The sequence below is a fragment of the Oryza glaberrima genome, chromosome 9 (genome assembly GCF_000147395.1).
Source record: "Oryza glaberrima chromosome 9, OglaRS2, whole genome shotgun sequence".
In the NCBI taxonomy this organism is placed as follows: domain Eukaryota; kingdom Viridiplantae; phylum Streptophyta; class Magnoliopsida; order Poales; family Poaceae; genus Oryza; species Oryza glaberrima.
This window is the reverse complement of record NC_068334.1, coordinates 17053066-17069678: the sequence shown is the minus strand read 5'-3', so window position 1 is coordinate 17069678 and position 16613 is coordinate 17053066. Positions and strand designations below refer to the sequence as shown.

The 16613-nt window shown below is 44.5% G+C and overlaps 2 protein-coding genes across 4 annotated transcripts; one reads left to right on the top strand and one right to left on the bottom strand.

Annotated features, from left to right (window-relative positions):
- The first annotated feature begins 1190 nt into the window (after positions 1 to 1190).
- Positions 1191 to 6029, top strand: LOC127785049 (heat shock protein 90-5, chloroplastic-like). Its single transcript, XM_052312471.1, has 19 exons — positions 1191 to 1663; positions 1872 to 1945; positions 2063 to 2188; positions 2275 to 2368; positions 2465 to 2548; positions 2684 to 2827; positions 2953 to 3069; positions 3169 to 3219; positions 3306 to 3386; positions 3535 to 3639; positions 3726 to 3866; positions 3967 to 4059; positions 4151 to 4228; positions 4307 to 4561; positions 4654 to 4756; positions 4840 to 5014; positions 5105 to 5210; positions 5344 to 5433; positions 5523 to 6029. The coding sequence occupies exons 1-19, from the start codon at positions 1394 to 1396 to the stop codon at positions 5718 to 5720; spliced, it is 2385 nt and encodes a 794-aa protein (XP_052168431.1). The 5' UTR covers positions 1191 to 1393; the 3' UTR covers positions 5721 to 6029.
- Positions 6030 to 12233: 6204 nt separating this feature from the next.
- LOC127784609 (transcription factor bHLH49) lies at positions 12234 to 16577 on the bottom strand. 3 transcript variants are annotated; one of them, XM_052311947.1, is made up of 8 exons: positions 16444 to 16577; positions 14420 to 15025; positions 14081 to 14305; positions 13927 to 13992; positions 13758 to 13826; positions 13512 to 13583; positions 13246 to 13422; positions 12234 to 12871 (listed from the first exon to the last, which is right to left on the bottom strand). In XM_052311947.1, the coding sequence occupies exons 2-8, from the start codon at positions 14984 to 14986 to the stop codon at positions 12758 to 12760; spliced, it is 1290 nt and encodes a 429-aa protein (XP_052167907.1). In that variant the 5' UTR covers positions 14987 to 15025; positions 16444 to 16577; the 3' UTR covers positions 12234 to 12757. The 3 variants fall into 3 exon arrangements, with proteins under 3 accessions (XP_052167907.1, XP_052167906.1, XP_052167908.1); XM_052311946.1 differs by lacking the exon at positions 16444 to 16577 and having other exon boundaries at positions 14420 to 15899; XM_052311948.1 differs by lacking the exon at positions 16444 to 16577 and having other exon boundaries at positions 12234 to 12868; positions 14420 to 15890.
- Positions 16578 to 16613: the final 36 nt, after the last annotated feature.

The following is a 16613-nucleotide window of genomic DNA, read 5'->3' as shown; positions in this document are numbered from 1 at the left end:
GCAGGACACCGTGTCCGCCGTCGGCGTACACCGGAACATCGCCTCCACCGCCTCCACATCGCCGGCGTCGAGGTACATCTTGATCAGCGAGTTCCGGAGGTACACGCTCGAATGCAAGCCACTCACCTCCACGTGCGCGTGCACCTGCTTCCCGACGGAGCGGCGCTCCGACTTGAGCATCGACAGGAAGGTTTGCTCATCGGGGGGAATGGATGACGCCATCATCGACATGTAGAGAGCAGCCGGTCGACGACTCGGCGAGGAGGAGGCCGCCGCCGTCGCCGAAGAGAGCATGAGATTGTAGTCTTGTAGATGTAGAGGTTGGGGCGAGGGGTGAAGTGCTCGAAGAGGATCTCAGCGGCGCGCGCGTGGTGCGGGAAGGAGACGGTGGCGCAGTGGAGGAGCCTGCTCATGGGGAAGGATGTACCTCCAGCTAGCTCCCGCAGCCGCCGCCGCTTCAGCCCCCGCCGGCCACCGTCGCTTCAGCCCCGCCCGCCGCCGCTCGCTCCGCGCGGACGGCCGAAAGGGAGAGGGAGAACAGAGAGAGAAGGGAGGAGGAGGGGAGGAAGAAGGGAGGAGATGACATGTGGGGCCCACATTTCAGTGGGCCCCACAATTTTGTGTGTGTGAATGACAAACGGGTCCCACATATATGTTTTTAATTGAAATGTCACCTCAGCGTCACATCAGCACACAGATTAGGTCAATACCGCCACGTCAACGCCACGTCGGCGAAATCGCCCTCTAAAACCGCTAAGGGAGTCAAATTGCACCGGTTTCAATAGTTTGGGGGTGAAGATATCCGGTTTTGCAGTTTAGGGTCATGGATTAGATTCAGGTCATATTTTAGGGAGTCAAAGTGAACTTATTCCAACAGTAATGTAGCAGTACGTCCTCGGCCAGCCCATAAACAGTACTACAGTAGTACTAACTTAAGCCCAGCAACAATGTTAGCCCAGAACTGACCCTGACACGTGGGCCCTCCATCCTTTCACACTCATATCCTCCTCGCCCATCGCATATCCCTTGCTGGCAAGAGATCAACCAACCCGTCCCCATCCCCGCCGTCGACGCGCCCATCCGACGAACCACAGCCGTCCGCGCGCAGCGCCGCGACCCCACCACACCACGCCACTCCCGTGCGCCCGAGGCGCTTCTAGAACACTCCGGGCTCGCCGCCACGCGCGCCGCGCGCCATCCTCCCCCTCTCCCTCGCCCAGTCGCCCTCCTCTCCATCCATCCCCTCCAAAACCCGCTCCTCCCCGCCTCGCCTTGCCGTTGCGTCTCGTATAAACCCTAAGTCTCTCTCTTATCCATTCGTCTCTCTTCTCTCATCAGAAGCGGAGCCCGCGGCGAGAGAGCACAGAGGTATAGTGGTGGGAGGGGGAAGGCCATGGCGCCGGCGCTGAGCAGGAGCCTGGGGGCGTCGTCCGTTGCGGCGCTGAGGCCGACCCCGTCGCGGGGCCGGGGTCCCACGCTGCGGAGCGCGGTCGCGGTGCAGGGGAGGGGAGCGGCGGCGGTGGCCGCGAGAGGGGTGAGGTGGGAGGCCGGGAGGAGGAAGGGGAAGGGGAGGATGGTCGGGGTCAGGTGCGAGGCCGCCGTCACCGAGAAGCCCGCCGGGGAGGAGGAGGCGGCCGGCGAGCAGTTTGAGTACCAGGCTGAGGTGGGGCTGACGAGTCCGCGTCTAGGTCGAATGTTGGATTTGGCTTCTTCTGCGAAATGCCAGTGTTGATTGATATGCGTTTTTGGAATTCGTGTTTAGATAACTGAAGCTGACATTGTCATGAACTGTTCCTACAATCTGCTTATTGTTTTTAGAATTTGTAGCTCGAGGATTAGGTGGTCATGCAATGTTTCTCCTTGTCCTGCAGGTCAGCCGATTGCTGGATTTGATTGTCCACAGCCTGTATAGCCACAAGGAGGTTTTTCTCCGTGAACTCGTAAGGTTAGTTTTCTACTCATTGTTAGGGTTTTTAAATTAGTCGCGCCCAAGGAGGAATCACTATCCACAAACTGCAATTCAGTACCATTTGATGCTGACACATTTTATGTTTCCCCTCAGTAATGCAAGTGACGCGCTGGATAAGCTGAGATTTCTCAGTGTAACTGATTCCTCTGTATTGTCCGATGGCGGTGAGTTGGAAATTAGGATCAAACCCGACCCAGAGGCTGGCACAATTACTATCACGTGAGTTCTATTTTTATCCACTAATCATTTTAAGCATCAATTGCACTGGAACTCGTCAGGCGATCTCATTGTTTTGCATCTTACAGTGATACTGGCATTGGGATGACCAAAGATGAACTCAAAGATTGCCTTGGAACCATCGCCCAAAGTGGCACCTCCAAATTTTTGAAGGCTCTTAAGGTGCACTTTGCCCACATGTAGTCACATATGTGTTGCGTTCTATTATTATTATTATTATTATTTGTTGCTGCCATGCTAAACCCTGCTTCTTATCAGGAGAACAAAGATCTTGGTGCAGATAATGGACTTATTGGTCAATTTGGTGTGGGATTTTATTCGGCTTTTCTTGTTGCAGAGAAGGTACACAATATCCCAAGGTTTTTTTTTTTTTGGATTTTCAATGCTTGTAAAACCTTCCCTCTCAAATTGAATATTGGATTGAATTTACAATTAGAAAATGTTACTCTAGCTTGTTGTCGTTTCATTTCCTTGCAGGTTGTGGTTTCCACTAAGAGTCCAAAGGCAGACAAACAGTATGTATGGGAAGCTATGGCTGACAGCAGCTCATATGTTATTAAGGAAGAAACCGATCCTGAGAAAATGTTGACACGCGGAACACAGATTACTCTGTTTTTAAGAGTGAGTAGCTTATACTAACTCACCAGTACACAACTATGTATATGTGATTAAATTCACTTCCTAGCACATTGTTTACTAATTTTCATTTCGTAGCACATCTTTAACTATCTCTTTTGTTCTTTTAGGATGATGATAAGTACGAGTTTGCTGACCCTGGACGTATTCAAGGTTTAGTTAAGAACTATTCCCAGTTTGTTTCATTCCCCATATATACATGGCAGGAGAAATCAAGAACAGTTGAGGTAGAGAAAGACCATGCTAGAATCCTTCTGAATCCTGAGTATTACTGCAGTTCGTGCTTACTAAATTTCCACTCTCCTTTTCCCTGTTTGTGTACCTAGGTTGAAGAAGAAGAAGAAGAAGAACCGAAAGAAGGTGAAGAGGCAACAGAGGTTAGTTTCCTGCGTAATTTTGTTGCCTTCATGTTGAAGTTGTCTCCAGTATATTTGTATGTGATGTATTTCCCTTTGTTCGATAGGGTGAAAAGAAGAAGAAAAAGAAAACAATCACTGAGAAGTACTGGGATTGGGAATTGGCTAATGAAACAAAGCCCATATGGGTAAGGCAACACCTGATTAGTTTGTTACCTAGAATTGGTGCCTCCGCTGCAGTTATAACATGAAACATGTCTTTGATTTTCTCAATCTCCCATAGCTGCATGAACAGATATGTGTTCTATTATTAATGGAAATTTTTCTTCCATGCAGATGAGAAATCCAAAGGAAGTTGAGAAAACTGAGTACAATGAATTCTACAAGAAGGCATTCAATGAGTTTTTGGATCCTCTTGCTTACACCCACTTTACAACAGAGGTGCCTGGACTTGTAAAACTTTACTTGTTTGTGTTTATCATTTTCATGCGTAGAAACATTCATGATGAAACGGATGTTCTGAACAGGGTGAGGTGGAATTCAGGAGCGTCCTCTACATTCCAGGAATGGCACCTCTTAGCAATGAGGAGATAATGAACCCTAAGACCAAGAATATCCGGCTGTATGTTAAGAGAGTCTTCATATCAGATGACTTCGATGGCGAGTTGGTATGTTGCTGTATTTTTTACTGCTCTGTTTACATTATAGCTAGACGTTAGTTCTTCCGTTACTATGATAATAATTTTGAATGAATTACTCTCTTTGCAGTTCCCTAGATACTTAAGCTTTGTAAAGGGTGTAGTGGACTCAAATGACCTTCCTCTCAATGTTTCCCGTGAGATTCTTCAAGAAAGTCGTATTGTAAGTTCTGGATATAATACATCTGCGGTTTAACTTATAGTTACTGCTTACTAGACTCTTGGGAGTTATTGATGGGATCCTAATGTTTCAGGTCAGGATCATGCGCAAAAGACTTGTCAGGAAGACATTTGATATGATTCAGGAGATTGCTGAGAAAGAGGACAAGGAGGTTAGAACCAGACTTCTCTTTCCCAAGATGTTGATGTTTTGGGCCTTTTTTTTATGCATGTTGTTGTTTGTATTGCAGGACTACAAAAAATTTTGGGAGAGTTTTGGCAAATTTGTTAAACTTGGCTGCATTGAGGACACAGGAAATCACAAACGCCTTGCTCCTCTGTTGCGGTTTTACTCTTCCAAAAATGAGACAGATTTGATAAGTCTTGATCAGTATGTAGAGAACATGCCAGAAAACCAAAAGGCAATCTACTACATTGCTACAGACAGTCTTCAGAGTGCAAAGACTGCTCCTTTCTTGGAAAAGTTGGTTCAAAAAGACATTGAAGTAAGAGCACGATTTTTATTTACCATTTACCAAAGGTTTGTTGTTTGCTTGTGCTACAGTTCTGGCTCAGAGGCACACTTTTCCTTTTTCAGGTTCTCTACCTTATCGAGCCGATTGATGAGGTTGCCATTCAGAATTTACAGACATACAAAGAGAAAAAATTTGTTGATATCAGCAAAGAAGACCTGGAATTGGGTAATGGAATTTTGATGCGGTTGGCTATAAGTTTCCCCTGTTATGCCATCACATTTACTTACGTTGGCTCTTGGCTGCTACAGGTGATGAAGATGAGGACAAGGAAAATGAGAGCAAGCAGGAATACACTCTTCTATGTGACTGGATAAAGCAACAGCTTGGTGACAAAGTTGCCAAGGTTCAGATATCAAAACGGCTTAGCTCTTCGCCATGTGTTCTTGTATCTGGCAAATTTGGTTGGTCAGCAAACATGGAAAGGTACTCATAATGTTTTATAGATTTAATACAATTAGATCATCACCTAAAAATCTGTATTTTTTTCTAATGCTTGTTTATTTAAATTGACAGGCTTATGAAGGCACAAACTCTTGGTGATACTTCAAGCTTAGAGTTCATGAGAGGAAGAAGAATTTTTGAAATCAACCCCGACCACCCAATTGTCAAGGACTTGAGTGTAAGAGTTACTGTGCCCTGCTAGTTCTTATACCTTGCCACATGCCTATCTTGATATAGAGCTTTCGTCCATATGTCATCCCCCCTTTATAAGAGGTTGGTCGACTAATCCTTTACAACAAACACAATTGCAGGCTGCTTGCAAAAACGAGCCTGAAAGTACCGAAGCCAAGAGGGCCGTTGAGCTGTTGTACGAGACTGCGCTGATCTCCAGTGGATATACTGTAAGTGCAACAAAAACTATGCTTGTACACACGCTTTTATGATAACGAATGTTGCTATTTCCTCATGTTTCTTCATTTGCATCATCCAGCCTGACAGCCCAGCTGAGTTGGGTGGCAAGATCTACGAGATGATGACCATCGCTCTTGGCGGGAGATGGGGAAGACCGGAGGAGTCTGAAGCCGCCACCAGCGAATCCAACGTTGAGGTAGAGTCTTCTGAAGGTTCCGCGACGGAAGTTGTTGAGCCCTCTGAAGTGAGGCCCGAGAGTGATCCATGGAAGGATTAATGTGCTTGCAATTCTAGGCATACCTTTTCTTAGCCCAAAGGTAGGATAGGAGCAGACTGCACCACAGAAGCCAGATCTATGATGAACTGAGCACAAACGTCTTAGACATTGGGTATTTGGGTTTGTCATGTTTGGGTTGCCGCCAAGGCTAAAAAATTTTGTAGGCATTTGCTTATTTATAAGCTCGTAATGAGAAGGCCTTATACATATGTCCTGCTATTATTTTAGTTTTTTACTTCTGAGGTAGAGGAAAAACAAAAGCTGAAATGTGTTCGCGATATCACCGTTAATCAAGTTCAGTATTCACAATATTGGTTTTTTTTTTTGACACCACAATATTGGGTTGACGTAGTATGAATGATGTACCATGTATAGGACATATCCAATTATTATAAGCCCCACTTAATACAAGTTTGCCCGCCCAGCGTAAAACAAAATAGTTTCAGCTTTCTGATAAAGCGAAGATATTAAGATAAATTCTTGTGAGCCTCTTTCTTATGGCCGGTGTATAGATGTTCTTAGCCTCAAGCCCTTTAAGGGTGCCTTTTTTACTCTCTTCTCAATCTTCTGAATTGTTAAATGGTATTTTTACGAAAATTAATTTATAAAAAATGCTTTAAAAATTCATATTACTTATTTTTTAAATTTCTAGTTAATTCTTAATTAATCATGTGCTAATATATCTCTCCCAAAAGAACACCCCAAATATAGGACGCATTCATTCTGATTCGCCTAAATTAAGACGTAGATAGGCACCAAATTACAAACTAAAGCAATAGGGAAACAATTTCCCAAGAAGAAAATCTATGTACACGCATTAGAGTGACATCAAAACTCAAAAGTAAATGGAAAATACATAGGCTGTGTTTAGTTCGTGTGCCAAAATTTTTCTAAGTATAAGGACACACATTTGAAGTATTAAACGTAGACTAATAATAAAACAAATTACAAATTCCGCCTGTAAACTGCAAAATGAATTTATTAAGTCTAATTAATCCATCATTAGTAAATGTTTACTGTAGCATCACATTATCAAATCATGGCGTAATTAGGCTCAAAAGATTCGTCTCGCAATTTACAGTTGAAATGTGCAATTGTTTTTTTTTTCTACATTTGATGCTTCATACATATGTACAAACATTTGATGTGACGGAAAAGTTGAAAGTTTAAAGAAAAAAGTTAGAATCTAAACACGGCCAGAACCAGAACGAAAAATAGATGGTTCTTTGACCAGGATGAGGAAAGAAGAAAAAACAATACAGCATACTCCCTTCGTAAAAAAAAAAAGACAACCTAGAAGGAGGTTTGATCCCTCGTTGTATTAAAAGGAGTCACATCCTTTCTTCATAGGTTATCTTTTTTTGACGGAGAGAATCAGATCAAATCTTCCTCCGGTAATCTGCTTTCCCGTCATCGTATACTACTGCAGTCAGAAAACCCAAAATTAATTAAGGACAAGCTGCAACCGTAATACACATACCTTAGCTTGATAAGAATATGAGAGAGAGAGAGAGAGAGAGAGAGAGAGAGAGCAATCTACAAGGTCATGCAAACCCATGCAAGTGAAGGCCCAGGCCTACAACATTATTACCATGCACTCCAGAGGTATCCATGAACCGACAGCTGCATCCTACCACTTCCTCTTCTTCACACCGTGTTCGAGCACTTGCCGTAAACCGTTAGATGGAGAAATCAATCAAATCTGTGTAGTTATAGTAATATAACTTGGCATGAGACCATGAGTATAGTAGTTGGCATGAGTTCGTTAGGAAAGATGATTCTGTACCACCTTCGAAATCTTTGCTCTGCAAATGTATTTCCTTTTTGGAAATGGTTTTCACAAACATTGCCTTGAAGTTTCCATATCCATTCTGTTATTTCCATTCCACAGAGTTTTTTTTATGCTTGCGCGGTATACGCAAATGGAAGCAAATTCCCACCATGTGGTGAGACATTTCGAGAGAATTTTGCCTGGGTGCAGATTTCTCTCGTCCCGCTCACCCGTTGATGATTCTCTGGCTGTTTTTCTTTTACCTTTCATCCATCTTAAGGCCAATGTCTGTCTGTTCTGTCATTCAGTGTAGGCTAGACGTTGCTACTACCTCCGTCCCAAAATAAGTGTAGCCATAGATATCCATGTTTAGTGTTTTGACCGCCCGTCTTATTTAAAAAATTTATGAAAAAATTAAAAAATAGTCACACATAAAGTACTACTCATGTTTTATCATGTAATAACAATAAAAATACTAATTATAATTTTTTTTTAAATAAGACGAACGATCAAACATTAGACATAAACAGTGCTAAAACTGCACTTATTTTGAAATGGAGGTAGTACCTTGCACGGGTTTCACTGTACAAGATTTATCGTTACCGTCCTAAACAGTTGAGCTTTGACGTCAGAGAATTACTGTAGATCGAATGACAGCACGGGCGAATTGGCCTGTCCGACGACGCGCGACCGACGAGGCCGCCGGCCGCGCGCGGCCGCTGCAGAGGAGATCGAGAAGTACTCTCTCCGTTAAAAAAAAAAAAAGTTTCCGTGTCTAACTTTGACTATCCGTCTTATATAAAATTTTTTTATAATTTATATTTTCATTGTTGTTAGATGATAAAACATGATTAATATTTTATGCGTGACTTATTTTTTTATTTTTTTAATATTTTTTTAAATAAGGCGGACGGTTAAACGTTGGACACGAAAATCAGAGTTTGTCTTTTTTTTTTTTAAAGGACGGAGGGAGTATGCGTGTTCTGTTCTTCTATCTATCCTGCCGGCAAATTCGATCGGAATGCGCACCGTGCACGTACTGCCGTCTGCCTGAGAATTGTCCCTTGTGTTGTCTCCGTCGCTGAAGTCTGAAGAGATCTTTAATTTGGCGTCGTCGCGTGCTGCTTACCGGAATCCAAACAAAATGCTGAAGTATACATATTGTAGTCCGTATCTCGTTGCGTTAGAATATGTATCAAATATACTAGTTATATTTAATGATAGTTGTACTTAAATTCATAATAATAGATGGTAAGGGTAAAGTTAAAGTCAAACTCTGTAATCCGGCAACTCTTTTAAATAGAGAGGGGGCACTACAATATAACTATGGTAACTACAATATATATAGCGTAGACACGCAGAGAGAGTAACAGCTAGGCCATAAACTCGTATTGGCTAGGTACTATGTTGATTGAGGAGGAGCGCCTATAATCAGAGCCTCGAAGATGTAGTTTGGGTTGAATTTCGTTAACAAATATCGTGTGTTTCTGTGTTGTCATTTGGTGTATTATAACAAATTGAGTCATCGTACGCATGGTCGAACCAGGAACGGATAAAAAAGAGGTTGATGGTGTTCTTTTCTCCTGAAGATGAAGGTGAAGTTGAAGATTAAGTTTTTTACGCAAAACGAGGTGGTATTAACGTATGATTGATTGAGTTTTAATTATTACAAACTTAAAAAATAGATTAATATGATATTTTAGACCAACTTTCAAATAGAAATTTTTCACACGAAACGCCTCGTTTAGCAGTTTGAAAAGCGTGTGCTTTAAAAATCTTAATCTCCATCCAACTCTTGTTGGAGAAAAAAAACAAGAAGGTTGAGTAGAGTAGATGAATCTCTAGCCATTTCTTACTAGGGCTCATATAACCCTAATGCCGATATTGAAAACTCGAATCCCCGCCTCCCCCATACATAGCACATCCGCCACCGGCTGTCTCGAACTGATGCGAACTGTCACGGAATTGGTTCATCATCAGGAGGAATCTTAAGCATACCGACCTGTTCTCGTCCTATATATACATATAGAGCCAATTGGACAGCAGCATAGTGCATGTAGATCGTACAGGCACCCGGAAGTTCACCATTGCTGGGATCGATATTAGGCCCTTCACAGTACATACAGCTGGCTCGGTGCTATGGGACGCCACGTGGGATTCTTGCTTGCGTGGAGGGAGGGCGCACACCCGTGGAGAGCGACTCGCTCCCGTCCTGAGCCGCGCCAAACTTTCTCTCGCGAGGCGAGAAACAGAGATGCGACAAAACAGAGGCGTTTGCACTGTGGGATGCGTGGCTTTGTACCAACTTTTTAGCCAAAGGAGGTGGGGCCATAGCTTCCACTGTGACCGGCCTTACGTCGCCTTCGCGTCTCACTACGAGCTGTGTCAGTGACTCAGCTATAGTTACTACAGGGTTTTAATTTTTTCGCCGGAATTTTGCTGGTTACAGTTGCAATTTCGCAATCCGTCCGGCCCAAATACAGGCCCAGCACGGCCGTTCTGGCGCAGCCCACCGGCTAGCTATAGCCGTCGGTGACGAAAACACATGCGATTCCTATCAGCAATTCGATCGGAATGCTCGACGCGCACGGACAGAAGTTTGTCCCATGCGTTGTCGCCGTCGACGGCTTGGATCCCGACATCCCGTCCTCCTCGCCGACAAGTTGCGCGCGAGCTTTGTGTCACGGAGTTGGGCCGGTGTACGGGCCTGCCTCTGTCTGAGCAAATATAAAAGCATAAGCTAGAAGATACACTTGATAGTACAGTGATAAAAGATGCATGATTTCAATTTTAAAATCTCGTGTTTAATTTTTAACACGCTTACAACTTTTTTGAAAAAAATTCTTTGAAGGAAGACCTCTCCCTCCAGATCTCGTTTTGTTTTTTTAAAAATAAGCGTAAGCTTAGCTTGTTGGAGGCGGGCGGAGCAGCTATAGCTCTGAATCAGCTGGAGGAATACATATAAGCTGTAGTAGTAGCAATAGGATTCCTTGTCCTGGATTCCCAACAACGCCGCCAGAATGTCGTACCGAATCATTTCTATTTGATTAATACGTTGTGTCCTGTGTATATTTTGCATGCATATGTTCCGCTTTTGGTACTAGCTAGCGAGAGTGCATAGGGACGCCAGTGTTGAACAGCAGCTAGATCGTAACCGAAGAAACAAACTGTATGTGATTAAGACAGCATCTCTCAAAATCACAGGACGCAAAGCGTGTTGTATGCATCGCCATCTGTATTGCCAGCAAGTTCGATCGAGATGCGCGACGCACACGGGCAGCAGCTTGTCCATTGCGTCGTCGCCATTGCTGGGAGGTTGACGCCCTGTGCAGACGACGGTCGGAATTTTGGCGCCGTACCAATCAATTCTTGTCCTCGGACTCCACAGTGTAGTACCAGCCGATACCCCATCTACAGTTTCTACGTACACCTGCAGAAATGTACGGGGGTACAGGGTACTAACCCGAAAGGCATGTTTAATTTTTGTGGTAGCTAGCGCCTAGCTGGCACTTGAATTCCATTGGCAGGGTTGCGGTGGTACTGTACATCCACTGTTTGTGCCAAAGTTAAAGCTACGTACTATGTCCTTTGAGATATGAAAGTTCGACGAGGAAACATGAAGAACTCGGATGATCGGATTGACTAGAAGCAAGGTAACCAAAAGGTTCGCCTGAAGCTGGATCGCTATTCGGCATGTGTGCATTCCCAACGCACATTTTTTTCATATGGGAATTCTTCGATGAAAGTTTTTAGATAAAAGTTATTTGACGAAAGTTTTCAAAAAAAAAAAATAAACAACTACTATCTCCGTTCTATAAAAAATTAACCTAGTATCAAATGTGACACATCATAATACTACGAATCTGAATATATATATATATATATATATATATATATATATATATATATATATATGTTTAAATTTGTGTACTTGAATATGTCGCATTCTATTCTAGATTTGTTTTTTTATGAGTCGGAGGAAGTAGGAACGAACGTGCGTTTAATAGCAAGCGCCCTTTCTAAAGTCCATGAACAGCGAGAGGCCATGATTTCGGGCTTAGGCTCTCCACTACGGCCCACGCACCTCCGCTTCCCGGCTCGCTCGTGAAACCACGCACGCACGGCTGCACGCACGCACGCGCGTTTCCACGATATTTTCCGTTGGATCCTACCGGCAGCAGCACGACGATCGGGATGGGATTTTTGTCCCGTGCAACGCCGCCGTCGCGTCTCCTGTTCACGCATGGAGGGCACAAACTGTTCCGCAGAATTGCGGCAGCGTACGGGCGCGTACCGACGTGCCAGTTTTATTTGGGCGGAAATTGGAACGGAATCCTCCCGTGCCAAAGCCAATGCTTGTCCTTGGCCGGGGAACCCTAGAAATATACTGTACCCAAGCTTCTTTTTTATCACTTGTCCGATGTCCACTTCTGTGCGTGCAGCTGCAGCTTCTACAGTGCACGATTTTGTTTCTGTGGTGAGAAGAATCAGTGCACAGGGTTTTCACTGTGCAGGATATCACTTGTTATTCGCAAGTGGATCTGTAGTGATGTCGGAGAAATGCTCTGAGAATTTTGATGGTTTTGAGAGAATTTGATTCTGATGTTTGGAAGCTGATGGCTAGCCTGATACATCATGGAAGAGTGTAGTAGGTTGCAAGCAAGAGGGAGAAAAGAAAGCATGAGAAGGAAAGCAAAGAAGCACTATTAGTGGCAGTAGAGAGGGAACTGAGAGTTAACACAGGAGTCAAATGTGTTTGATCTTAACATTAACACCATTCAGCGCCACGTTTATGATGAGTTGTTTAATCGTTTTCGCAACCAACAATGCATCGGAAGTAACTTAACAAAGCCACCGGATGAGTGATCTTGCATTGTGCCAGCCCTGCAGCAAATTCAGCTGCCTGCCTGCTGCTCCTCGTGCTGCAGTGTAAATGCACGCTCCCCAGACAGAATTTCCAGCCATCAAGGACGCAGATTTTTCGTTTCCAGCGTCCCTGTACGTGGGGGCTCAAAAGCCTTTCAGTTTCAGTTCTGAACACAATAAAACCTCGATGGATATACAGCTAGCCACGGAAGGAATTAAAAGCCCTTCAGACTTCAGTTACGCGATGAGCTAGCAGCACTGCAAACGCTGCTTCTCCAGCAGTAGTAGCAAGCTTCAGTCATGTGCGTGTGCCTGCCCTTGTTCACCAGATGCCAGAAGCAATTGCACGTACATGGAATTGGCCCCCTCATCATCATCATCTTCTTCTTCTTCGTCTTCTTCACATTTGAAACCCATCCTGAGATGGCCTGATGCTTAGGTCCTGAGAACCGAGGGACGGGTACGCCATTTGGGAAACGTCACTGAATGATCCATTCAATGAGTGGGGCATCTGCTGGAAAGAATTGTAAACTTCGTCAGCTTCTTTTCGGGTTTGAGTAGTAGTACGTTTTCGCCTTTCTGAAGATTATGGAGTTCAGTTTGTGCATGAGGACGCTATATACATATATATGATAAGAATGGTAGAGCCTAAATTTGATAGCCTTTAGAAAATAAGCTATATGGATGTTTCCTCTAGTTCATTGAATATGTCTAGGTGAATGAATCTGTACTGTAGGTCTCAGCCAATACAATCTAGTGACTGTAATCGGATAGCTGTTGACTGTTGAAGCATGGCTATAGGAGTAGTCTATGTTCAATGACAGCTTAAGCTATGCCAACTTCTAAATATTGGTATATAGTAAAATTGGTTGGTGAAAAGATTCTAACCTGAGATCCATCCTTTGCACCTAATTGCGCTTGTATTATTCGTCTGAACACATCGGGGTTGGCCATGCCAGCGGTACCACCATGAATCAGTCCTGGTTGTGACAATTGTAGTTGAGGATGCATCATTTCTGGGGAGAATCCGATAGAGGATGAAGGAACTCCAGGGAAGCGAAGAAGCTGTAGTTGAGGAGAAAAAAATGGACATTGTTAGCTTCCTAGAAGGAAAAGTAGTGGAAGTAAAGTGAGGTTGCAACTTGCTGGCATACGTCTTTTGAAAGAAGCCCTTCTATGTTGAGGTCAAGCCTTGGGTTTACTGTCGCAAGCTTCATCGATAAGAACTGCAATACAAAAGGAAGGTCAGCATTTTCCGTTTTGTGGTTTACCATGGCAGACATAATTAGTTACTAGAAACACGTCTCTGGTAAATTATAAATAAGTAGTGATTCTATTCAATCCTACATGACAATTTTCAACAGTAAATGTGGATAGTCAGAACCTTAGAGGAACAGTACCTCAACTTGTCTTTGCAGGGACTGAACATAGTTGATGATCTCGTCAAGCATCACCGCTTTTCCGGTGACCTAAATTCAATTGAAAGAAGCACAACGATTTTGAATTTGTTCAATTCTTTCTTCAGATAGATAAACTCACAATTCTTTCTTCAGAAAGAAAAAAACTCACCTTGCTGCAGCCAGGAACTAGGTCCTGAAGAAGTTTCATCCTCTCACTGATCTTCTCCCTTCTCAACTGCACACGAAACGTAAAATACTCAGTTTCAACGTACTGATGCCAATTGCAAAGCATACTGTCCATACTAGAACACTGAAATATGTACCCTTTCTGCTAAGCTGTGGCTGTTGGTTGCCTGGCCACGCCGAGCCCGGACATGAATGTACTCTTCTTTCTGTGACTCAGAGGTCTCCTTTGCTCCCTTCCCTTTCGACTTGCCGCCGTTCGTCGTCGCCGGGCTGCTCTCCTCGCCTTTGTCTTTGCTGTGAGCACTCTCGTTCGCAGAATCAGATGGCAAGTTGGAAGAATGGACTTGATCGGTTCCCATCACCTTTGTTTATCAATCAATGTACACAAATTTACATTCTTTGAACATCGAAGCGAAGAACTCAACAGAGTTCTGAAATGAAAGATTTTTAGTCGTACGCAAGAACAACAGTGTTACCTCGTTAGGCCTTCTCCTCTTCTTGGAGTCTGAACCTATGGAGGAGCAGTCTCCACCGGCTACCTCCGAGCTCGGCACCTCGTCGTGGCCGTTGCCGGCGAACTCCTCGGCCTTGTCGTTGCCAACGTTCCTGTGATGATCCATGAGACCCTCCGCGGTGCCACCGAAAGCGTCGCCCATGGCCTGGTCAGCTGCGCCGTATGGGCCGCCGGCCATCATCCCGCCGCCGAAGCACGTCGACCGCGCTGCGCGCTCGATGAAGCCGGAGTCCACCGGGAAATGGCCGAGCCCCTGCTGGAGGAACCCGGGCACCGGCGCCAAGAACCCCGCGCCCCGCGGCGGCGCGGCCGATGACATGGCGCTGACGACGTCGGAGGACGCCCACAGGCCGGCGGACGCCACCGCGAAGGAGTCCATCATGGCGTGCTGCTGGTGCTGCGCCGCCACCGACGGCTGGCACGCGAAGGCGCTGCTGAATTGGCTCTGCCACTCCACCGGGATGCCATTGCCAGGGCCAGGCGACGCATTGCTCTCCATTCCTTTCTCACTGCTCTCGCTCATGTCCATCGAATCACCCAACCTCGGCTCAAGACTACGAATTCCTAGCTGACGAGCAAGCGAAAGATGATGAGCAAGAACCAAGTGATCGATGCTTAGAGAGCTTGATCAGAGCTGTATGAACAATGCGATAGGAGGAGGAGGAGGAGGAGAAGCAAGCAAGAACTCTTATTGTAGCCTATGGCCAGATATGGCAAGAAAAGGAAAGATGCCCAGTGAGGATTCTGATGCTATATGTTCCAGCAAGAGGGAGAAGAGAGGTAGAAGATCATAGACTACCACTAGAGAGAGTGTGTAGGCAAAGGCTTGATACATTTATAGGACTATTTACTAGCTGTTCATCACTAGTTTGTGTAGGGCTAATGCTAGTACAGGGTTAACCACAGAGGCAGGCAGCCGCTTTACTACTCCTCTCGTAGTCACCAACACACCAATACAAACACCATGGTTTATTTGTGTTAGTCGTTTAGCCTTAAGGGAGGGCTTATATTTTAGTGACTCACTGCTTTATCTTTGTTAACAGCCCTTTAATCATGCTGTTTACCTTTGCTTTTGTTTACTTACTTGCTACTTACACTACTATTACACAAACACATAACAGGCGTAAAGAGAGGAAGCTTACAGCATAGTAGTAGCCAGCAGAGCATAGCATATTAGCATCCCTGACACTGCCAACCCTCACAGGCATTTGTTTATCAGCTCGGCTGCTCGCTTTCTCAAGGAGCCTGGCTGTAAATTATGCACCCCTAACTCTCATCATTATTTGACTGCTTGCATTTTTTATGCTCGACACGGGCAATTATTTACACGCCCTTCATGATCGGCATGATTAGTTTTGTTGAAGAAAATGGTGGTCAACATTAGGAGGGGGTTGCATCGAGGCATTGCCCCACAACAAAGCAATGGCACTTTCATTTCATCACTGGATTTTTTTTCTCTCTTGTTCAAGGTCCTACTAAGTACTCCTAACCATGTTCCTATCTTTCTTATGAGGAAGTGACTGAAAACAAGCAGGTAGTATATATGACATGTGGGAGCCTTGTATACACAAGCTCTTCCAAGAAAGAGAAACTGGAAGGAAAGAGAGCAAAGCTAGAGACAGCCAGGGTTAGAGTTTTGAACTTTGATTAGAGCAAGTTTAACCCATCAGAGAGAGATGCCCTCCAGAGTTCAGATTCTCCTAATCTCAATCTTTCTTTGCAGTAAATAAATTAAAACTATTCGTTAGCCTCGGGGTTAGCGAACGCTCGAATCTAGCTTTAGATTAGTTAAAGCCTACCACCCATGCAATACTTTTATTCACTCAAAACACGCTTTTGCCCCCCCCCCCCCCCTCCTTAAGCTTTTAAATTGGTGCTTAAGAAAAGCATCAGGAAGCTGTGATAAAATCCTATCTACTACTTACTATCTTTCATGGTTAACACTGCAAGAAGTGGCCTGCAAGTTACAAGTTATCCCCTGCTTACCTCTTTACCTTTCTTTCTTTCAGCAGTGCCTGCCTCCGGTCCCTCCCTGCCCTTCTTTTTTTCTCTTCATCTGCCAACCATTAGTGGCGCCCTTACTAAACTGTTCACTCTTAAAGGGGAAGGAAAAGCAAAGAAACCGAATCTTGAGAGAAATGCAAAACTAAAGATTG

What these genes read in the sequence shown, in the direction of transcription:
- LOC127785049 (XM_052312471.1), top strand. Translation starts at nt 1,394, where the DNA reads ATGGCGCCGGCGCTGAGCAGGAGCCTGGGGGCGTCGTCCGTTGCGGCG. An exon ending in AGTTTGAGTACCAGGCTGAG is followed by an intron (nt 1,664 to 1,871) that starts GTGGGGCTGACG and finishes CTTGTCCTGCAG; the next exon opens with GTCAGCCGATTGCTGGATTT. An exon ending in CAAAGAAGACCTGGAATTGG is followed by an intron (nt 4,757 to 4,839) that starts GTAATGGAATTT and finishes TGGCTGCTACAG; the next exon opens with GTGATGAAGATGAGGACAAG.
- LOC127784609 (XM_052311947.1), bottom strand. Translation starts at nt 14,986, where the DNA reads ATGGACATGAGCGAGAGCAGTGAGAAAGGAATGGAGAGCAATGCGTCG. An exon ending in GCCACAGCTTAGCAGAAAGG is followed by an intron (nt 13,993 to 14,080) that starts GTACATATTTCA and finishes TTTCGTGTGCAG; the next exon opens with TTGAGAAGGGAGAAGATCAG. An exon ending in TAGTTCCTGGCTGCAGCAAG is followed by an intron (nt 13,827 to 13,926) that starts GTGAGTTTTTTT and finishes AATTGAATTTAG; the next exon opens with GTCACCGGAAAAGCGGTGAT.